We start from the raw sequence: 16,690 nt of genomic DNA, 5'->3' as shown, positions 1-16,690 counted from the left end.
TTTCTGGGTTGGTCAGCATGCAAGTCTAATTGCATGCAATTTCTTTTACAATTAAAAGCAAAAGACTGAAAACACTGATTTTGTAACAAATGTAGGCTTTTAATTACAAGTGTGGAATAAATGACACCTTTGGATAAACCTGTGCAGAATATGCATGAATAACATGTCTTCTTCTATACAAATGTGATACAGAGACACACAGAGGGAGATGTTTCATACAGCCATGCTTCTAGACTAGAGTCAATACTTTGGATGCGTTTCACAAACCACACCAGTTGCAACTCCTTGTAACAAAACCGTTTTAAGGTCAACTCAATGATTTGATGATTTGCATTGGTGTGGTTCACTGGTTGACCTTAAAAGGGTTTTGTTGCAAGGAGTTGCAACTGTGGCTTGGTCTTTACAATCTGGGTACCCATTGGCAAAACAAAGGAAAAACAGCACCCCTTCCATGAGTCAACAGTCTGTCTCAAGAGACTACAACTCTTCAATGTTTGATTCCATGCGATAGGAGAAAAAAAGAGAGCAGACTTTCACAGGCCAAAAGCTAAACCAATTATTAATTATCAATTCAATGTATACATTTCATGATACATTTTAACATGTTTTGTCATTATTACTTAGTTATTGCACTGCAAAAAAAAAAATCAGGATGAACTCTAAGAACATGAATTTTAGAACTCAAGCCCATGGACCTCTGTGTTCTCAAATCTTACTCAGAAGATATTTGGGCATTGTGTTTATAATGTGGTTAACAAGTCAAGAATGCGGTAAAAAAAATGATAATAAAAGAAAGCACAAAATACCCTTCATAGTCCTGTCAGGCATACCATTAAAGTGCATACAAGTCAAGTGTCATAAAAACAAACTAAAAACAAAAAAGCATTCATTATCAAACACGCAGCTAAGAGGTCTAAATGACATTCTGTGTTCTTGTGGACAGGCGGCACCACAGAGACATAATCCCCAGTAGAAGACAATAAGTCACACCATTCCTGACATTCAAGACTGCTTGAGCAGTGAGCACCAATGTCCTCTCTACTATGTTCATAATCAGTGGTTCTCAACCATTTTAGGCCGCGACCCCCCCAAAATAATCATATTTTGATTTTTTTTTTTTTTTTTTTAAAGGTATTAAAATTTAAGGACTTAAAAGTCCTTAAATTGTCACTTCACTGTCATCTGCGGACCCGACCCACAGGTTGAGAACCACTGTTCCGAGGTCTCTGTGGCGGGTCGTTCATTTTGTCGCACGGTCGGGGCGGTCAGCTGTCCCTCCAGCTCAGCTCCACGATGGCCGAAACTTTTTTCTCGTACTCTCGTTTATTCTCCTGGTACAGCTGCGCTGCCTGGCTGTTCGCCGGGCTGTTGGGATTGGGCTCGTCCAGCAGAGACTGTGGAAGGAGGAGGAGCGAGGTTCAACGCCATGATCAATAGATCTTTTTGTATTGTGACAATTTGTGCAAATCTTTGAATATTTATTTTTCAAAACATTTTAACTCAAATCTTTGCTTCTGGGGGGGGGGGGAAACAAAATATTTAGAGATGGGGGGGAGGGGGCAAATACATAATTACATATTTTTGGGAGGTCCTTGACCGCCACTGAAATTATTAGGATTCAGAAGACATTTTTAGAAGGCCTCAGATCTTAGTGGGTCAAAGACAGTTGACCTGGCAGTTGGGTCATTGTTCAGAGCTCTGATTGCTCTGTCTGTGTGCTAACCCTAACCCTAAACCTGAAAGCAGTTTGAAATGCTAAAGAGTCCCTAATACCAAAGCTACAATCCAGGATTTATTTGAATGAATATTCAATATATATATATATATTGAATATAATTTGATCCAATCTGTATGGTAGAGTATGTTAATACAATAATAAAACTAGTACATCTGCAATGGTCGGAGGTGGTCTCCCTAGTCCCTACTATTCCACTGAGACCCTGGTTGACAATAACGATATTTGAAGCAACGGATTGGATTTCCGGTGGTGAGGTGACCACCGAACTACGACATGACGTCACGAGCCGCGGTGAAGAGCAAACCACCGCCACCGCCTCAGCCCTTCTCTCTGTTTTTACTCACCACCGATCAACGTTATTTCAGCTCCGGTGGTCAGCTCACCACCGGAAATCCAGACTATGAATGAGCCTTTAACGGGCTGTATTGTAATGCTGACGCCATTGTAGTTACCTCTCTCCCTCAGGATAGACAACGGTCGTAGAACTTAAGGATTGTAGCTTTTCATCAGCAACATTTCTCTTCAGAGTCTAAAAAACATTTACAACTTGCCCGACTACTAAATTACTAAGTACCTGCCATTGTTTTGCATATTGCTATTGTTGTATGACCATTTCGTTCACCAAAAAATAACAGATTTTTGGAGAGATAGAAATGGTCATATGTCATAAGTTTAACCCATTAAGATCTGGAATACCCATTTGTTGTTATACCTTCCATTCCGGAACTTGCATTCTGCCCGTCTTCACTACTACACACAGTACTACACTACACATAGACGGTAAATTGATCCTGGACTCTGTGTGAGACCCAACACTCTCAGTGTGAATTCTGCATTACTGGAGGTAATGGATAGGCTATATTCTGCCTGGTGTGGATAGTGTACATAGTGGTCAAGAACCTCTCGTCTATGGGATCACGTTCTCTCCCATGCATGCTGGCCTCAGATCAAATTCCACTCACTCATGCTCTCTCTCAGTGAGCGGTTACTACTACCTGGAAAACTGACCACCATCGCTTAACCACTTAAACCTGACACTTGGTTGACCGTAGTGGCTCTAAGCTCTATTCAGGGCTCGATACACAATCCTGTCGCAACGCGATGCACTGTGAGCTTGTAGATATGCTATTTTCTGAGAAGGATTTCCCCACAATATGGATGCTGGGGTTTAAGTGGTTAACAGGATCATCCATGTTCAGTGAGAGTATCATGCAAAGAGTGTTATGTGTAAACAGACAATCGAGACCAGGGTTCTAGCACCATTTTGAAAGTGAAATGTAAGACTTTTCAAGGACCCGCGGGAACCCTGGAGACTTTAATCGCTTGAGCCGCAGCATCGACATTCTGGAGGGAACGTCAGCTGGTAAATAACCGATCTACAAGCGATGCACGATGCATCGCGTTGTGACACGGTGGGCTTGTAGATTGGCTATTTTCAGCAGAGATTTGGTGTAGAGGGGGGGGAAAAAGAGCACACCATGTACAGTTGCAACTCACGTCAGTTTTACTAAGAATGGAGGGTTTAAGTGATTATACTTGCCGTCCCTATTTTGGGAACATTGTCATAGATACAAAATATGTGGGGGGGGGTTGAGACGCGTTGTGAGTTTGTAGGTCGGCAATTTTCTCCATTTGCTGAACGACAGAGTATACCGGGGTTCAGTAGTTAAAAAAAGTTAGATGCACTTTTAATATCTGGCCTCGGCATGATGAGTAATGAATCTCTCTTTGCCTGATTCAGTGAAAACGTACCTGGATAGAGGTAAGAATAGACGACACGTCATAGGTAGGACTCCAGCGATTCTGCAAAATGTCCAAGCATATGCTTCCATCTGCATATACTGTGTGGGGACAAGTTTATAGTGTTAGATAAGAGACCGCCGTGAGAGAAAGGCGTAAACATTGCGGCAAAACACAACAAAGGGAAAGGTGCGTACCGTTTGGATGAAACATCTTTGAGGCAAATCGGACAGTGGGGGGCTTATTGGGATATTCCTCCGTGAACTCCACTGTCAGTTTAAATGTACCTATGATGGAGAATAAAAGTAAATAAATACATCACTTAGAAATGCAAAGATATTAGGAAACCACAGACAATAAATGAAGGACTAGTGTCTCAACTCAGTTCATTTGATGGCCAAATCTGCCCACATGAACATGCAGAAGGCGCTTGAATCGAGGGCGGTGTTGTCATTGTAGAAAGCATTGCATTTTTAATAATGAATTGCATTTTTATGGCGCTTTTCCAAGTGCTCAAAGCGCTTTACAATGATTCATTCATTCAGTCGACGCCAGCGTCCTCACTTCCCACATTCACACACCAATGATGGCGAGCTAGCACCGACCGACTCATTGGAGGCAATGTAGGGTTCAGTCAGTGTGCCCAAGGACACTGTGGACAGGAGGAGCCGGGATTCGACCCAGGGATCATTGGACCACCTGCTCTACCTCCTGAGCCACAGCCGCCCAGGACAGGACAAACAATGACATGACATAAAAATAAAGCCCACAGTGTAGACATTGTTGTGTTGTCATCATTGTCATTTATTTTCCTTTTTGAGTCTTTTACTTTGACCATATTGCATATCAATATTTGTTATATTTTTAATTATAACGGTATACTAGACTATACTGTATATACGCGCATATTTTTATTCTAAATGATTTAACTCTGTCACAAATTGCATTTCTGGCTTTGTGTGTTTTCTGACCGTGATGTCATGTATGTGGCCATGTCTATGGACTTTCTATGACGAAATTTCTTCCGTGCATCAAAGTCGATGGCAAAATGAGTTGACGTAAAAGGGTGACTTCATCATCATAGTATACATGTCATCATGATAAAAGTGCCCCTCACTTCACATAAGTGTGATTTGTATTAGTATAGGACACTGGTATTAAATGTTTTCTTGTGTGTTTTTATGTATGTAATGTATGTATATTGTACAGTGAGGCTGAGAAGATTTATCTGGGTCTATGTGTATCTTTATAGGGTGACAAATAAACAGAACCTTGGACCTTCCCAGGCTTCCCTTTAGCTGTAGGCTACCAGAGAATTTTAATTATGTTGTTGGCATGGAAACAAGCCTTGTTTCATCATGCCTCGACAGAGGACAAGTCTCAGAAAGCCGGAATGTTCTTTTTACCGTAACAAACAAAAAAAATCCTGAATCTCTGATACCAAACCTATTAGGCCTAAGTCATTATAAGGCTATATTATAGCCTACCATGAATATAGCACAACAGTATTACAGCAGCCTTATGAATGTGCCACAAACTGTCTCTCACTCATGATGAATATTTGTGATTGAGTTGCAAGGCACCACATCCATCCCATCCAGTGTCCCTCACCCTCTCATACGTACGCAGGCATGCAAATTGAGACCAACAACATCTCTAGGTCCTATTTCAGGAGTCATAATAAAAGAAAGGTCAACTCACCATCTTCAAATGGTGTTCCTTCTGGCCTGCAATGCAAATACAAACATGTTAATCAACAATCACACCAACTATATATTATTACATGTTGCTTACAGTTTCATGAGGGCTACAAAATGGATTATTTAGGGATATATATTGGTATATTTTTAGCCTGGGGTCAGACTCATTTTTATTGTGTCAGGGGCTTACCCAAATATAACAGCATTCCAAACCATGATATTGTTTTCAGACGGGGCGCCGCTCACGCCAGCTGGTGGGTCCTCTTGCAACCTATACACAGTGGTATTACAATTAGAATTAGATTAAAGTCACTATGTTACTACTACTAGGAACTGAAGATACGCCAAAAATAATGTTGTGCCGAAAAGCCCCCAGTAGAAAACAAACCCTGCTAAACAACATTACGTTACGACGGCTACTGTACCTTTTGAAGTCTCTCATAAGCCTCCTTCTCGACGGGGTGGACATCGTATATAGGATTTATTATTTTACAAATGATCTGGTGTTTTTTTTTTAGGTACAAAGTGTACGTGTCTAATGTCGTTAATAATATGTTGTTGTAGAGTTTAGTTTACCCCACAACAAGAGTCTCTCTTCCTCTGACTCGTCACCCAACCAACAGGAATTAAGGGCCATACTATATTCTCTCAAAAGGAAGGGAGTATTGTCATTGAAGAACTCCATAATGTATGCAGGGTGGGGTGGGGTTGGCCCTATGCTTTGTTAATTCATGTTAATGATTTACCGCTGTGAAGAGGCGGAACATTCGAGGCCCGTGTTCTTTTATAACACTAAAGTTACTTATTGACTTTTACGTTTACAATAGCCACCACCCCTGCGTCGTAATGGAAGAGTCCCGGGGCGGAGCGCTGGTAACGTGACGCGGTCGGGGATGTGTTTTCCAGACTCCACACCACAGTGAAGTTATTCTCAAGGGAGGGTACCTATGTTCCCCAGGTTCTATGCAAAAAAGGTTCTTTGTTCCCCACTTAGAATAATCCTAAACCTAAACCAGAAACCTAACCTAGTAATTCTAGTAATTCTAGTAAGACTAAAAGTATTTTAGCAACTAGTCTTAATGTTACTTTTAGTAGCAAATTCTGATTTAAGCTCAGTCTTTGAACAATCCATTGAACTTTAGGCCTGCCTAGGATACTTAAACTATCTAGTCTTAGCCAACTAAAATTAACACTGGCATAAAATAAACTAAAACATAATTGAACAAAGATGGCAAAAACAAACATTATTTGTTCTGTACTTATACATACAATTGTATAGTACAAAACACTGAAGTCCTTAAACCAGAAACCTATAACGCTAACCCTAAACCCTAAGGTAAGTGGGGAACATAGGGATGACCCCGAATAGTAGGCACTATAGGTCCAAATGGGCCTTTACCTTTACAATTACAAGTATGTAGCTATGAAGCCTCTGATTGATCCAACAAGTATGTAACTCACACTCTGAAACTATACAAATGGAACCAAATGGACCGCCCTACCAACAGTCATTAAGACATGCGAATCCCTTGACTCCTTCAAAACCGCTCCCAAAGGGCACCTACGGACGGCTGCAATTCGAAACTGCCCCCGTAAAAATCTGAATCCCCCACCGCCCCCCCTTTTTTCCCCTCACTGTATATGTCTCTTTTCCCTTTTTACCTCTATGATGAATTCCTGTTCTGTTCTTTGACTATATAGAAGTGTCTATTTGTACGTCTCTAAATGTTTTGATGAATTGAACATGGTGGACCCTCTTGTAAACAAGTGTAATGCTTAATTACTAAAGACTGTTAACTGTGAGTGGATGACCCAGTCTTTGTATTGAGTTTGTGCTTGAAATGTACTGTAATTCTGCAAACTGTTAATACATATTTCAATCAATCAATCAATCAAACCCGTTGATGGAATACCTTGGCTTGAAATCTAAACGTTTGAGTACCATTGGAATAGACTACACTATATTACACTCTGGTGAGGTGATGGATGCAGAGATATGTCGTCACTGCCAGTGCAGTGGTGGACAGTAAACAGAGTAACTAAATTACATTTACTTCATTACTTATGGGTACTTTTTTTTCCTTCTATCTTTATACAAGCTCATGGCTTCTCTGCTTCGTTCCAAATAGAAATCTCTCTCCACTACATTTCTAGGAAGGGACCCAAACTCAACATAACATACAACTCAATATTATGAATTAAATTAAGGTAGGGTGAATTAATTCTACTGTTATGCCACCAAAAGGTGGAATGCCCTACCAAGAAAGAGCCATACAAAAGTGTGACTCCTTAGTTTACCCTCCTTCACCTTCAATGTGCGGAAAAGAGTAAGGAAATAGTACAGATTATACCAGTTCCAATTTTGTCTGTACAATTATTTGTCAGCACTTTACTTTGTCAGCACTAATTTTTGACACACACATGCGCGCGCGCGCACACACACACACACACACACACACACACACACACACACACACACACACACACACAAATAAGACTATCCGTGAGACTGCAACCATTTAATAACATTTCATGTCAAAATACATGGGGTTTACAGTCAGTGTTTTGTTTTGAGTGAAAAATAAAAAACAAAAAAACAATGACACTAGTCAATAAGAGTTCAGTATAAAAACACTTTCTATATGTAAATACTGTAAAACTATAGGGGTGGAACATAATAATTAAAACAAAAGCACCGTGGAGCAGCAAGTGTGTCTTCTGTTGTTCTTTGTGAACTATGTGAACATAACATAATTGCCAAACAAACAGGATGACCCGAAAGGCATTCCTGAAGATGACAGTATAGCAACTTACATGCTGCTTAAAAGCCATTTTGGGCGGGAACCCCTTTTGGTGTTAGCATTATGTTATGCTTTAGCTATTGAAAAATAGCAGATCTACAAGCTCATAGCGCGCCACCGAGTGGCGCGCTACGAGCTTGTAGGTCTGCTATTTTTGAAAAATCGAAGAACGACTGACATGGAAACATAGCTTTTTCAGAAAACTGTCAGGATGTAGAAGACATTTTTAGAATCTGATCTCAGGTCAAAATGGGTTAAACTATGACCCCACTGAGATTAACAAACACCACTGCTTATTTACCACTTTAAGCCCTATTCTAAAAAAAAAAAAAAGTCATTTAAAAAAAGAAAGGTAGAAAAATATTTGAGCATAGCCGATGTGACGGCACAATACACTTGTTTTGAACAGTGGAACAGTTTTGAAAAACAACAATAATGAACTCCTGCTGTTGTTTTGGTAGCCGTTTACATACAAAAAAGATGGAATGTCTAAATTTGCTGGCAGAATTGTGCACATTTAGCATATAGCTCTACATTCAAACTGTGAAAACTCACTGTGCCCAACGGTATTGCAAAACTTAGGGTCTCATACATCTCGCCAGGCAGATTAGCCACTACTGTTATTAAATTCACTGGCCACAATTAAACCAAAACTCATCCCACTCACATACGGTATATGCAATCCAAAACAAGCATGGCATACCAGATGGGGCAGTTTTATTGAACACAACTGTTCCACCCTAGCAAATTACACACATTACCATTACATACATTAGTAAGTCTACGGAACATTCCCCTTCGGTACTAATAGTGCTGATAGAATGTCTTGCACATCTTCCATAATTCTTTGCCAAAGGCCTACATTACGCACCAACCAATATCAACTAGATTTGGATAACCCCAACGGCCCAACCACAATCTCTGGAACTCAACGTAAATATTGTAAAACAAACAACCTTTCACAAAGAAGGAGGGGAAAAAAAGACTAACTTATCTCTTTCCTTTGGTAGATATGGGACAATATGGTCCTTTCAATGTCATTACTAACTCCCTGACTGTTAAGTTTAAGGCGAACAGTCCATGGGCACAGAAAACGTGGGAGTTGGACTGAGGTCATTTGAAAAGGTTACCTTCTGGGAGGGACTCATCTCGTCTGCCACAACACACATCGCACCTCGTTGCCATAAACAGTGCAAACAAAGTCAAACATACGGTACTCAGGCAGACTTAAAGCAGAAACTGGGACGCAACTGTAGCCATTGATCTGACTAACCGCTTAAACCTGTTGACTGGGGGTCTATACTATATTTTCTCCCCCTACACCAAAATGTCAGTGCATCTACAAACTCACAAGGCGTTGCATTATTTGCGACGCCTTGTGAGCTTGTAGATCGGCCATTTTCGCCAAACGTTTGGCCCCTAGAATCGGGACAGTAAGGGTCTCCATGCACTTTATGAACCGTGGAAAAGCTGCATGTTGTTGACCATGGCCTGGTTGTAATGCTGCTCGGCGTACACGCTGAAGCTGTGCTCCTGGCGGCTGCTGCCGGTCTCGGTCAGGTCCTCCGCGGTGTCCCCGAAGCCGTGGTAGTGGCCGTAGTGCAGCGAGTCCCCCGCGTCGGACCCCAGCATGCCCCAGGCGGGCCGGTAGGCCACGCAGCTGCTCGAGCTCTCCGTCAGATGCAACGAGCCGCACATGTCGGTCGGGCAGCGACCGCCGCCCACCGTTGTCGTCTGCCCAGACTCCTCCCGACCGGTCAGCGCCAGGGAGAGCTCGATCTTCGCCGACCGAGGTGGCGCCGCCGCCGTCGATCTCCACCGCGCAGAGACGCTGTCGGAGGCCGAGCCGTTGACTCCGTTGACGTGAGGCAGCGTGCCATAATGTCCATTGGTGGAGTTGGGGACACTATGACCGTTGGACATGGCTTTGGGGTCCTCCTCTGCCATTTTCAAAAGAAGACATGGGTCACAGGGTCAGATTCAGTGGTGAAGAAGAGATGCAGTGAAAAGTCCATCCAGGGATTGCATTTAAGCAAGTCTCCTCATAAACATAAGGCATTGATTTTTGGAGACTACCAGTATATCAATACAGGTACAAATTTGTTTTTGCACATAATAGTCCATGTCCAGCTATACATTGGGGGCAAGTTGCCATTGTGGGTTTGTTTTCTCTAAAGAACGGTATATGTATCTTCACAAGACGCCACTGGTGTTATTTGTCAAGTGATACGATCAAACAGGGACATATAATTGTGTCTTATAGCAGTCAATATACCTGGTCACCCCGTCCCTGACCTATATAACCACTAGAGGGCAGTCTTATAGCAAAAGTAGAACATTCCTGCAGTGTCTCACAGCAGGGCACTATGCTACAGAGGTTTGAGCAATCACACATGCACACGCACACGCGCACACACACACACACACACACACACACACACACACACAGAAACAGTAACCACTACAGGCCGAACATAAGTGAATGTTGGTATTAAGAATTAAACTGAATCATATGGTATAATAATTTGCTTTATTTCTTAAACATTGCTAATTTTGATTCAACATTACACCATGAGGTTGAAAACTAGTCATTAACAATGCATTTAAACTCTTTTAGCATTGCACAAGCCCAAAGATTTGCTTAAAGGTTGCATATAAAACGCTGTATTTTATATTGAAATTTGTACTGCCATACATTAGAAAAAGCACTTAATCACCAAGCTACATTTAATTATTTCTACAATCAACTTCACAGTGCAAAATGGGCTCACTTATAAATGCTTCCCTTTTGACATTACAGCTTAAGTAAGTCCCCCACTTTGCCAATTACGTCAATTCCCCACTGCGCGATAGCAGTGGCGGCCATTTTGTGGTTCCACAGATAGACAACCCATTAATTTTCCCAGTAGAGATTTCCCAAAAATATTTATATTATTTATTTTAAGCCTGGAACCAAGCCATCCATGCTCCTGGTGAATCATGACCAAAAAACATTGAAAATCGCAAAGAAACGGTATTTAATATAGGATAATTATATTCTATCATTTTTGTCAGAGAATCAAATATGTTATGGCCATGAATGATTCGCCAGGAGCCTGGATGTTGCAGGTCTAAAATGAGTTTTAAATATTTTTCAAAATCTGTATAAGAAAATGTAATGGGTTTTCTATCTGTGAAACCGCAAAATGTCTGCTATACTGTAACGTAGCCCTGGGTTCCAGGCGGATTCGCTGCGTTCCGTGGATTTGTAATTTAAAATCCACGGAACGTGGCGAATCAAGCTGGTAACCCAGGGCTACCTGCAACGCGCTCTAGTCCCAGTCACGGTCACTTGGGAAAGGTGTCTCCTCCGACACACGTGGAGTCGGCGAGCGCCTCTTTTCGCTCGACGGCGAGGAGTACTGTCACCTGAAGGACACGCAGTGACACGTGGGGGAGGAGCACGTTCACCATGGAGGAAATCAAACCCCGGTCTCCTCCACGGCGGCGGCGGCGGTGGTGGTGGAACGGAACCTTATACCCCTTCAATCATCACCCAGACGCCCTAAGTACGATATTCTTTTAAAAGAATCATTCAAGCAAAAGATTACATTTCACTAGATAACACTACAAATGGTAGGTTGGTTTTATATAAAAGGCCTATAAATCAATTTGAAGATGGAATGTTGTAAAAACGTATGAGACACGCTTCATGCCATGTGGTTTATGAAACCAATCAAATGGAGAAAAAAAACCCGAGAACGAATGTGGTCCACTCAACGTGTTTACATTTCACTTGGGGTGCGTTCGGAAATGCGCACCGGTAATGTGGTCAGTTTGTTGAGTGTGGTGGGCGGCGACGTCACAGTGTGCCTTATTTACGAACGACCACAGCTGTGACGCATTCACACCGCCGACACCGGACAACCCCAGCTTCAGGGTAGGGTCGCTCAGTGCGGGCACTCGGCACAGCACCCGGTGCGCAGCGCACTGGATTTTCGAACGACTACGCACCGAGTGCACTGAATAAACGAACGACAAGAGAGCACACCAGTGCGTTCAGGGCGCATTTCCGAACGCACCCTTGAGCTATACTGTGGCCCAAGCTGACAGTAAATAATAAAAATGGACAAAGACCATAGTGCAAAAACAAATTCCAAAGATGCCCGAAAGGTCTAATTAAAAAGGTTATCACTGTTTTCAGTGTTAAAATGAGGAAAATGCCACGAGTCTTCCATGCATTAATAATATGCATGTCAAGATAACTGATCGTTGAATATGAACATGCCAGATGCATATCTTTCAGTTTTGGATGGCTTAGAAAAAGTTGCTTAGAAAAAACATTAAGAGATCAACACATAACATTGTATCGCAATTAGGGCTGGGCAATATATTCGTGATATACTGACATTGTGATATGAGACTTGGGTGTTGTATATCCTAATATGGTGATATGGCATAAGTGTTGTCTTTTCTTACTTTGAATCACTCATGCCTAAATGTTATACTGCTGTATAAGCCGTGAGCTTATAAATGTCCTATTTTAGCTATTTTTGAACACAAATTTAAGATATTGTCACAATATATTATCACCACAATATCGATATCGAGGCTTTCGGTCAAAATATGCGATTTTGTTCTCATCACCCAACCCTAATAGCAACACGTCTTCAACATTATAAAACAAGCTTACTTCTTGCCATAAATCTTAACACATGAACATATTGAACCCATAGCGTATATTACACACACTTCTAGAAAAGAACAATTCTAGCATGTTCGGCGTGGACAGTCAGAGCCCATTACAGATAAGCGTAGGAATTAGTGCAGCTATAAGGGATGTGTACGGGGGCCATGGCAGAGTTCTCCGTCTCTTTGGGGCCGTGGGGGGGGCTCTCCGTTGGCCCCCAGTCCTCCTCCGACCCCGACATAGGCCCACATGTTACCAGACGAGTCCCACCTGTGTCCTGTGCGGACTCCACGTGCATGCTCTCCTGGTCCTCGCCGCCTCCGTTCTGCTGCAGCATCCTCATGGACAGGTCTACGCCTGGAAGGAAGGAGGCACGATGACACTTGGATTTAAAACCCATTTTGACCTGAGATCAGATTGTAAAAATGTCTTCTACATCCTGACAGTTTTCTGAAAAAGCTATGTTTCCATGTCAGTCGTTCTTCGACTTTTCAAAAATAGCAGACCTACAAGCTCGTAGCGCGCCACTCGGTGGCGCGCTATGAGCTCGTAGATCTGCTATTTTTCAATAGCTAAAGCATAACATAATGCTAACACCAAAAGGGGTTCCCGCCCTTAACCCATTGAAGACTGAGACCAGATTCTACAAAATGTCCTCTAAATCATGATAGTTTTCTGCCAGTGGTTCTCAAACCATTCGATGTCAACATTGTCGAGGACCCTAAAAAGCATATGTAATTGGCCACGGACCCCCAATCTCAAAATATGTTGTTTCAGTGGACCTCCCAGAAGCAAAGATTTGAGTTAAAAACATTCGCTGTGAAAGAATATAATTATATTCAAAGATTTGCACACGTTTTCACGATTTTTCTAAAATAGCAGATCTACAAGCTCGTAGAGCGGCACTCGGTGCCGCGCTATGCGCTTGTAGATCTGCTATTTTTCAACAGCTAAAGTTTAAAATAATGGTTAAAGTGGTTAAAAGCTGTATAAGGCGACACCGAGGGCTAAATGGGTTCAAGGACGGATGCCCCATTTGAGGTGAATCACAGCAGCTGTGTTATAAACCTTACATAATCATTTTGACAAGACGATTGATTAAAAACAAGACGGGGGTGCTCAGCGGAGCATGAAAGAGGCCACTAGTCTTGAAGGTACACACCTGGATCAACAGGAAATAAAGTTGAGTAAATAAATATAATATGATACAAAGGCATGGCTTGTCAAAGTTAAAAGCCAAAATGTTTCGATCACAGCAACCTTCATCATGCCCTGATGGAGACTGCTGTGGTCTAAAGTTACATTTTTACTTTGACAGGCGTTCTACCGTACATTTTCCGTCTTGAACGTTTTCCCTGTTCTCCTAACGATGGCTAGAATTGAATCTATTATCTATTGTCGTAACTTTGTATGTATGTATGTATGTATGTATGTATGTATGTATGTATGTATGTCTACTTGAGTTAACCACTATGCTATATATACTATATACTTTGGTGTACGGTGAGTAGCGAAAATAGGGGTGGGGTGTTTTGTGGGTGGCACTTTCATGGGAAGTCATCAGTCAGCCTGACTGAATTTGGAATTAATCCATTTTGGGCGGGAACCCCTTTTGGTGTTCTAAGCATTATGTTACACTTTAGCTATTGAAAAATAGCAGATCTACAAGCTCATAGCGCGTTTTTAACTCAAATCTTTGCTTCTGGGGAGGTCTCTGGAACAACATATTTTGAGACGGGGGGTCAGCGGCCAAATACAGATAATTCTGGGGGTCCTTGACATGAAAAAGTTTATAGAAACATGAGGTTTTTCAGAAAACCGTCGGGATTTAGAAGACATTTTTTAGAATCCGATCTCAGTTCTAAACGGGTTAAAACATTTGGCTCAACCTACACTAGTGATCATGTGAACTGAAAAGCAGTGAAGCTGATGAAGGAAATCCCTTACCGTCGCCGGTTCTGGCCTTCTTCACGTGGACCGTCTCCATGTCGCTCAGCAGCCTCTTTCGGCTGGCCGCGCCGTTGGCGAGGAGGAGGCTCTGGCCCTGGCAGAGGTGGTGGTTAGTGTTCCCATTCACTAGGGTTCCATTGGCATGGAATCCATTGAGCTGAATGAGATGGTTTTGGGCGTTGGTGAGGAGCTGAGAGCACTCGTGGAAGCCCTGGGCATGGGCTAGGTCTGCGGCCGTCAGCCCACTGGCGTTCCTCAAGCTGTGCAATGGAAGAAGAGGATCTTAACCCTTCTCGCCGTGTACCGTTGTCAGCTAGCTCTTAACATGACTCAACACAACCAGTCTCTCTATAGGACTCTTTATATCTGTCTAATTCTGTTTGACAAATCTCTATTGATTTACTGTCCTCAGGCTTATACTGATAACATACTGTACATCCCTGGAATAAGAACGTAAAAGGCATTAGGGTGGGACACCAGCCCTAAATAATGCAATGGGAGAGGATCTATGAATCAATGAATATGCCAACCACAGAAGCAATTTTAATACAATGGTCGTAACGGCTCTTCTTCTGACCAAGCAACTATATTTCGTTTTTTTTATTCTACTGAAATATATATATTTATTCAATGTTGTTGCACTCTATTAATGTTCTACCTTAAAGGACCACTTCACCTCTTTTTAACCTATCTTCATATAATAGGTCCTCACTAATAATCGTGAAAAGAATTGGCGCAATCTTTTTCTACTCTGTCTGTGTCTCATAGGAGGGCTGTGGGCAGTTCAGAAACCGTCCTCCAGTGACATCATCGATGGGGAATACAAGCTAATAGAAACTGCAGGCTTTCTAGTCCTGAAAAGTTGCAATGCAAAAATGGAAGCCATCGTTCTCACGATAATGAAAATCTAAACATTTTTGTAAAAACAAAATCTGCCTAATGATGATGTCACTGGAGGACGGTTTCTAAACTGCCCACAGCCCTCCTATGAGACACAGACTGAGTAGAAAAAAAATCGTTCAACGCTTAATACTTTTCTGCAAAGCACCTTGAATTGTTTGAAACCGTTGTGTGCTGGCCTGGGCCGGCCTAACGGTCCAGGCACCTAGGCTGGCAGCGTGTTGCGGGTTCAAGTCCCGATCCCGAAGACCTTTGCTGCGTGTGTCGTCGTCCCCCCCCCCCCCCCCCCCCCCCATGTTTCCTGTTCTAGCAATAAAGGCAAAAAGGCCCAAAAAAAAGGAAAGAAACTGTTGTATGCTACATACAAACAAAGGCCTCTCAGAAATAAATTATTGAAAATAGCAACAGTTTCCAAACATATCTTCCGGTTTATAATATAACATTGAAAGACGCATTAAATGCACTGGGCAATTGTAGTGAATTGTTCTATAACTTGTTCAATATCACTTGCTACACTGTACTGTACCTAAACAACCGACAAGCCAATCCATGTAGTAATTTCCATCTCTTTACATTTGACTTATAAACAGCATAATGCCCTTCTTGCTCTTAGCATTAGCATTACTGGCTTGACCGTGAGTTACATTGTCATGATATTCTGTACACAGACAGTACCACCCCCACCAGCAACGTACGCAGCAGCACACAGTGGTCAAACCGCCATTAAGAGCTTGGCTTCAGTCCAGTTCCGGATGCGATCACTCTAATGCCACTAGCTTCTTAATGTTCCGGGATGAGATCATTATAATGCCACTAGCTTTCTTAATGCTACTACAGTCTGTTCTTATCTTCTCCTTACTCGACAAGATGTTCTGCTGTGAAGTGCATGTAAAGAAGGAAAACGATATGCCACATGCACATCCCAGTTTCCGAATACGGTGCTGGACCCAAAAAGTGACCAAAAAATGAAGAAAAAAAGTGGAACGTCTGCACACAATATAATTATTCTCCCCGTCCTTTTTTTATTTTATTTTATTTATTTATTTTTTAACTTTTATTTCAATTTTTTATCCTTTTTATTTCAACCTAAATACAACAACGTTTCACCTTGAACTTGAGAAAGCCCAGAGGGGGCGAAACGTTGTTGTATTTAGGTTGAAATAAAAAGGACGGTGCAGCATAATTATATCGT

The 16,690-nt window shown here is 42.0% G+C and overlaps 2 protein-coding genes across 3 annotated transcripts in view; both read right to left on the bottom strand.

Annotated features, from left to right (window-relative positions):
• Positions 1 to 1,070: 1,070 nt before the first annotated feature.
• LOC306916896 (ubiquitin-conjugating enzyme E2 A-like) lies at positions 1,071 to 5,811 on the bottom strand. Its single transcript, XM_079494987.1, has 6 exons — positions 5,604 to 5,811; positions 5,369 to 5,449; positions 5,180 to 5,205; positions 3,676 to 3,765; positions 3,491 to 3,579; positions 1,071 to 1,394 (listed from the first exon to the last, which is right to left on the bottom strand). Exons 1-6 carry the CDS (start codon positions 5,645 to 5,647, stop codon positions 1,266 to 1,268), a joined length of 459 nt encoding a protein of 152 aa, XP_079351113.1. The 5' UTR covers positions 5,648 to 5,811; the 3' UTR covers positions 1,071 to 1,265.
• Positions 5,812 to 8,158: 2,347 nt separating this feature from the next.
• Positions 8,159 to 16,690, bottom strand: part of ankrd10a (ankyrin repeat domain 10a) — a 37,702-nt gene continuing 29,170 nt past the window's right edge. For both annotated transcript variants that reach the window (XM_079495786.1, XM_079495787.1), the window contains exons 5-7: positions 14,596 to 14,858; positions 12,919 to 13,005; positions 8,159 to 9,919 (exon numbers count right to left, since the gene is read on the bottom strand). In XM_079495786.1, coding sequence (XP_079351912.1) covers positions 9,432 to 9,919; positions 12,919 to 13,005; positions 14,596 to 14,858 — 838 coding nt within the window. In that variant the 3' untranslated portion in view covers positions 8,159 to 9,431. The remainder of the gene's footprint in view (positions 9,920 to 12,918; positions 13,006 to 14,595; positions 14,859 to 16,690) is intronic.

This window comes from Electrona antarctica (genome assembly GCF_951216825.1).
Source record: "Electrona antarctica genome assembly, chromosome: 24".
NCBI classification, from domain to species: Eukaryota; Metazoa; Chordata; class Actinopteri; order Myctophiformes; family Myctophidae; genus Electrona; species Electrona antarctica.
This window is presented reverse-complemented; position numbering and strand designations above follow the sequence as displayed.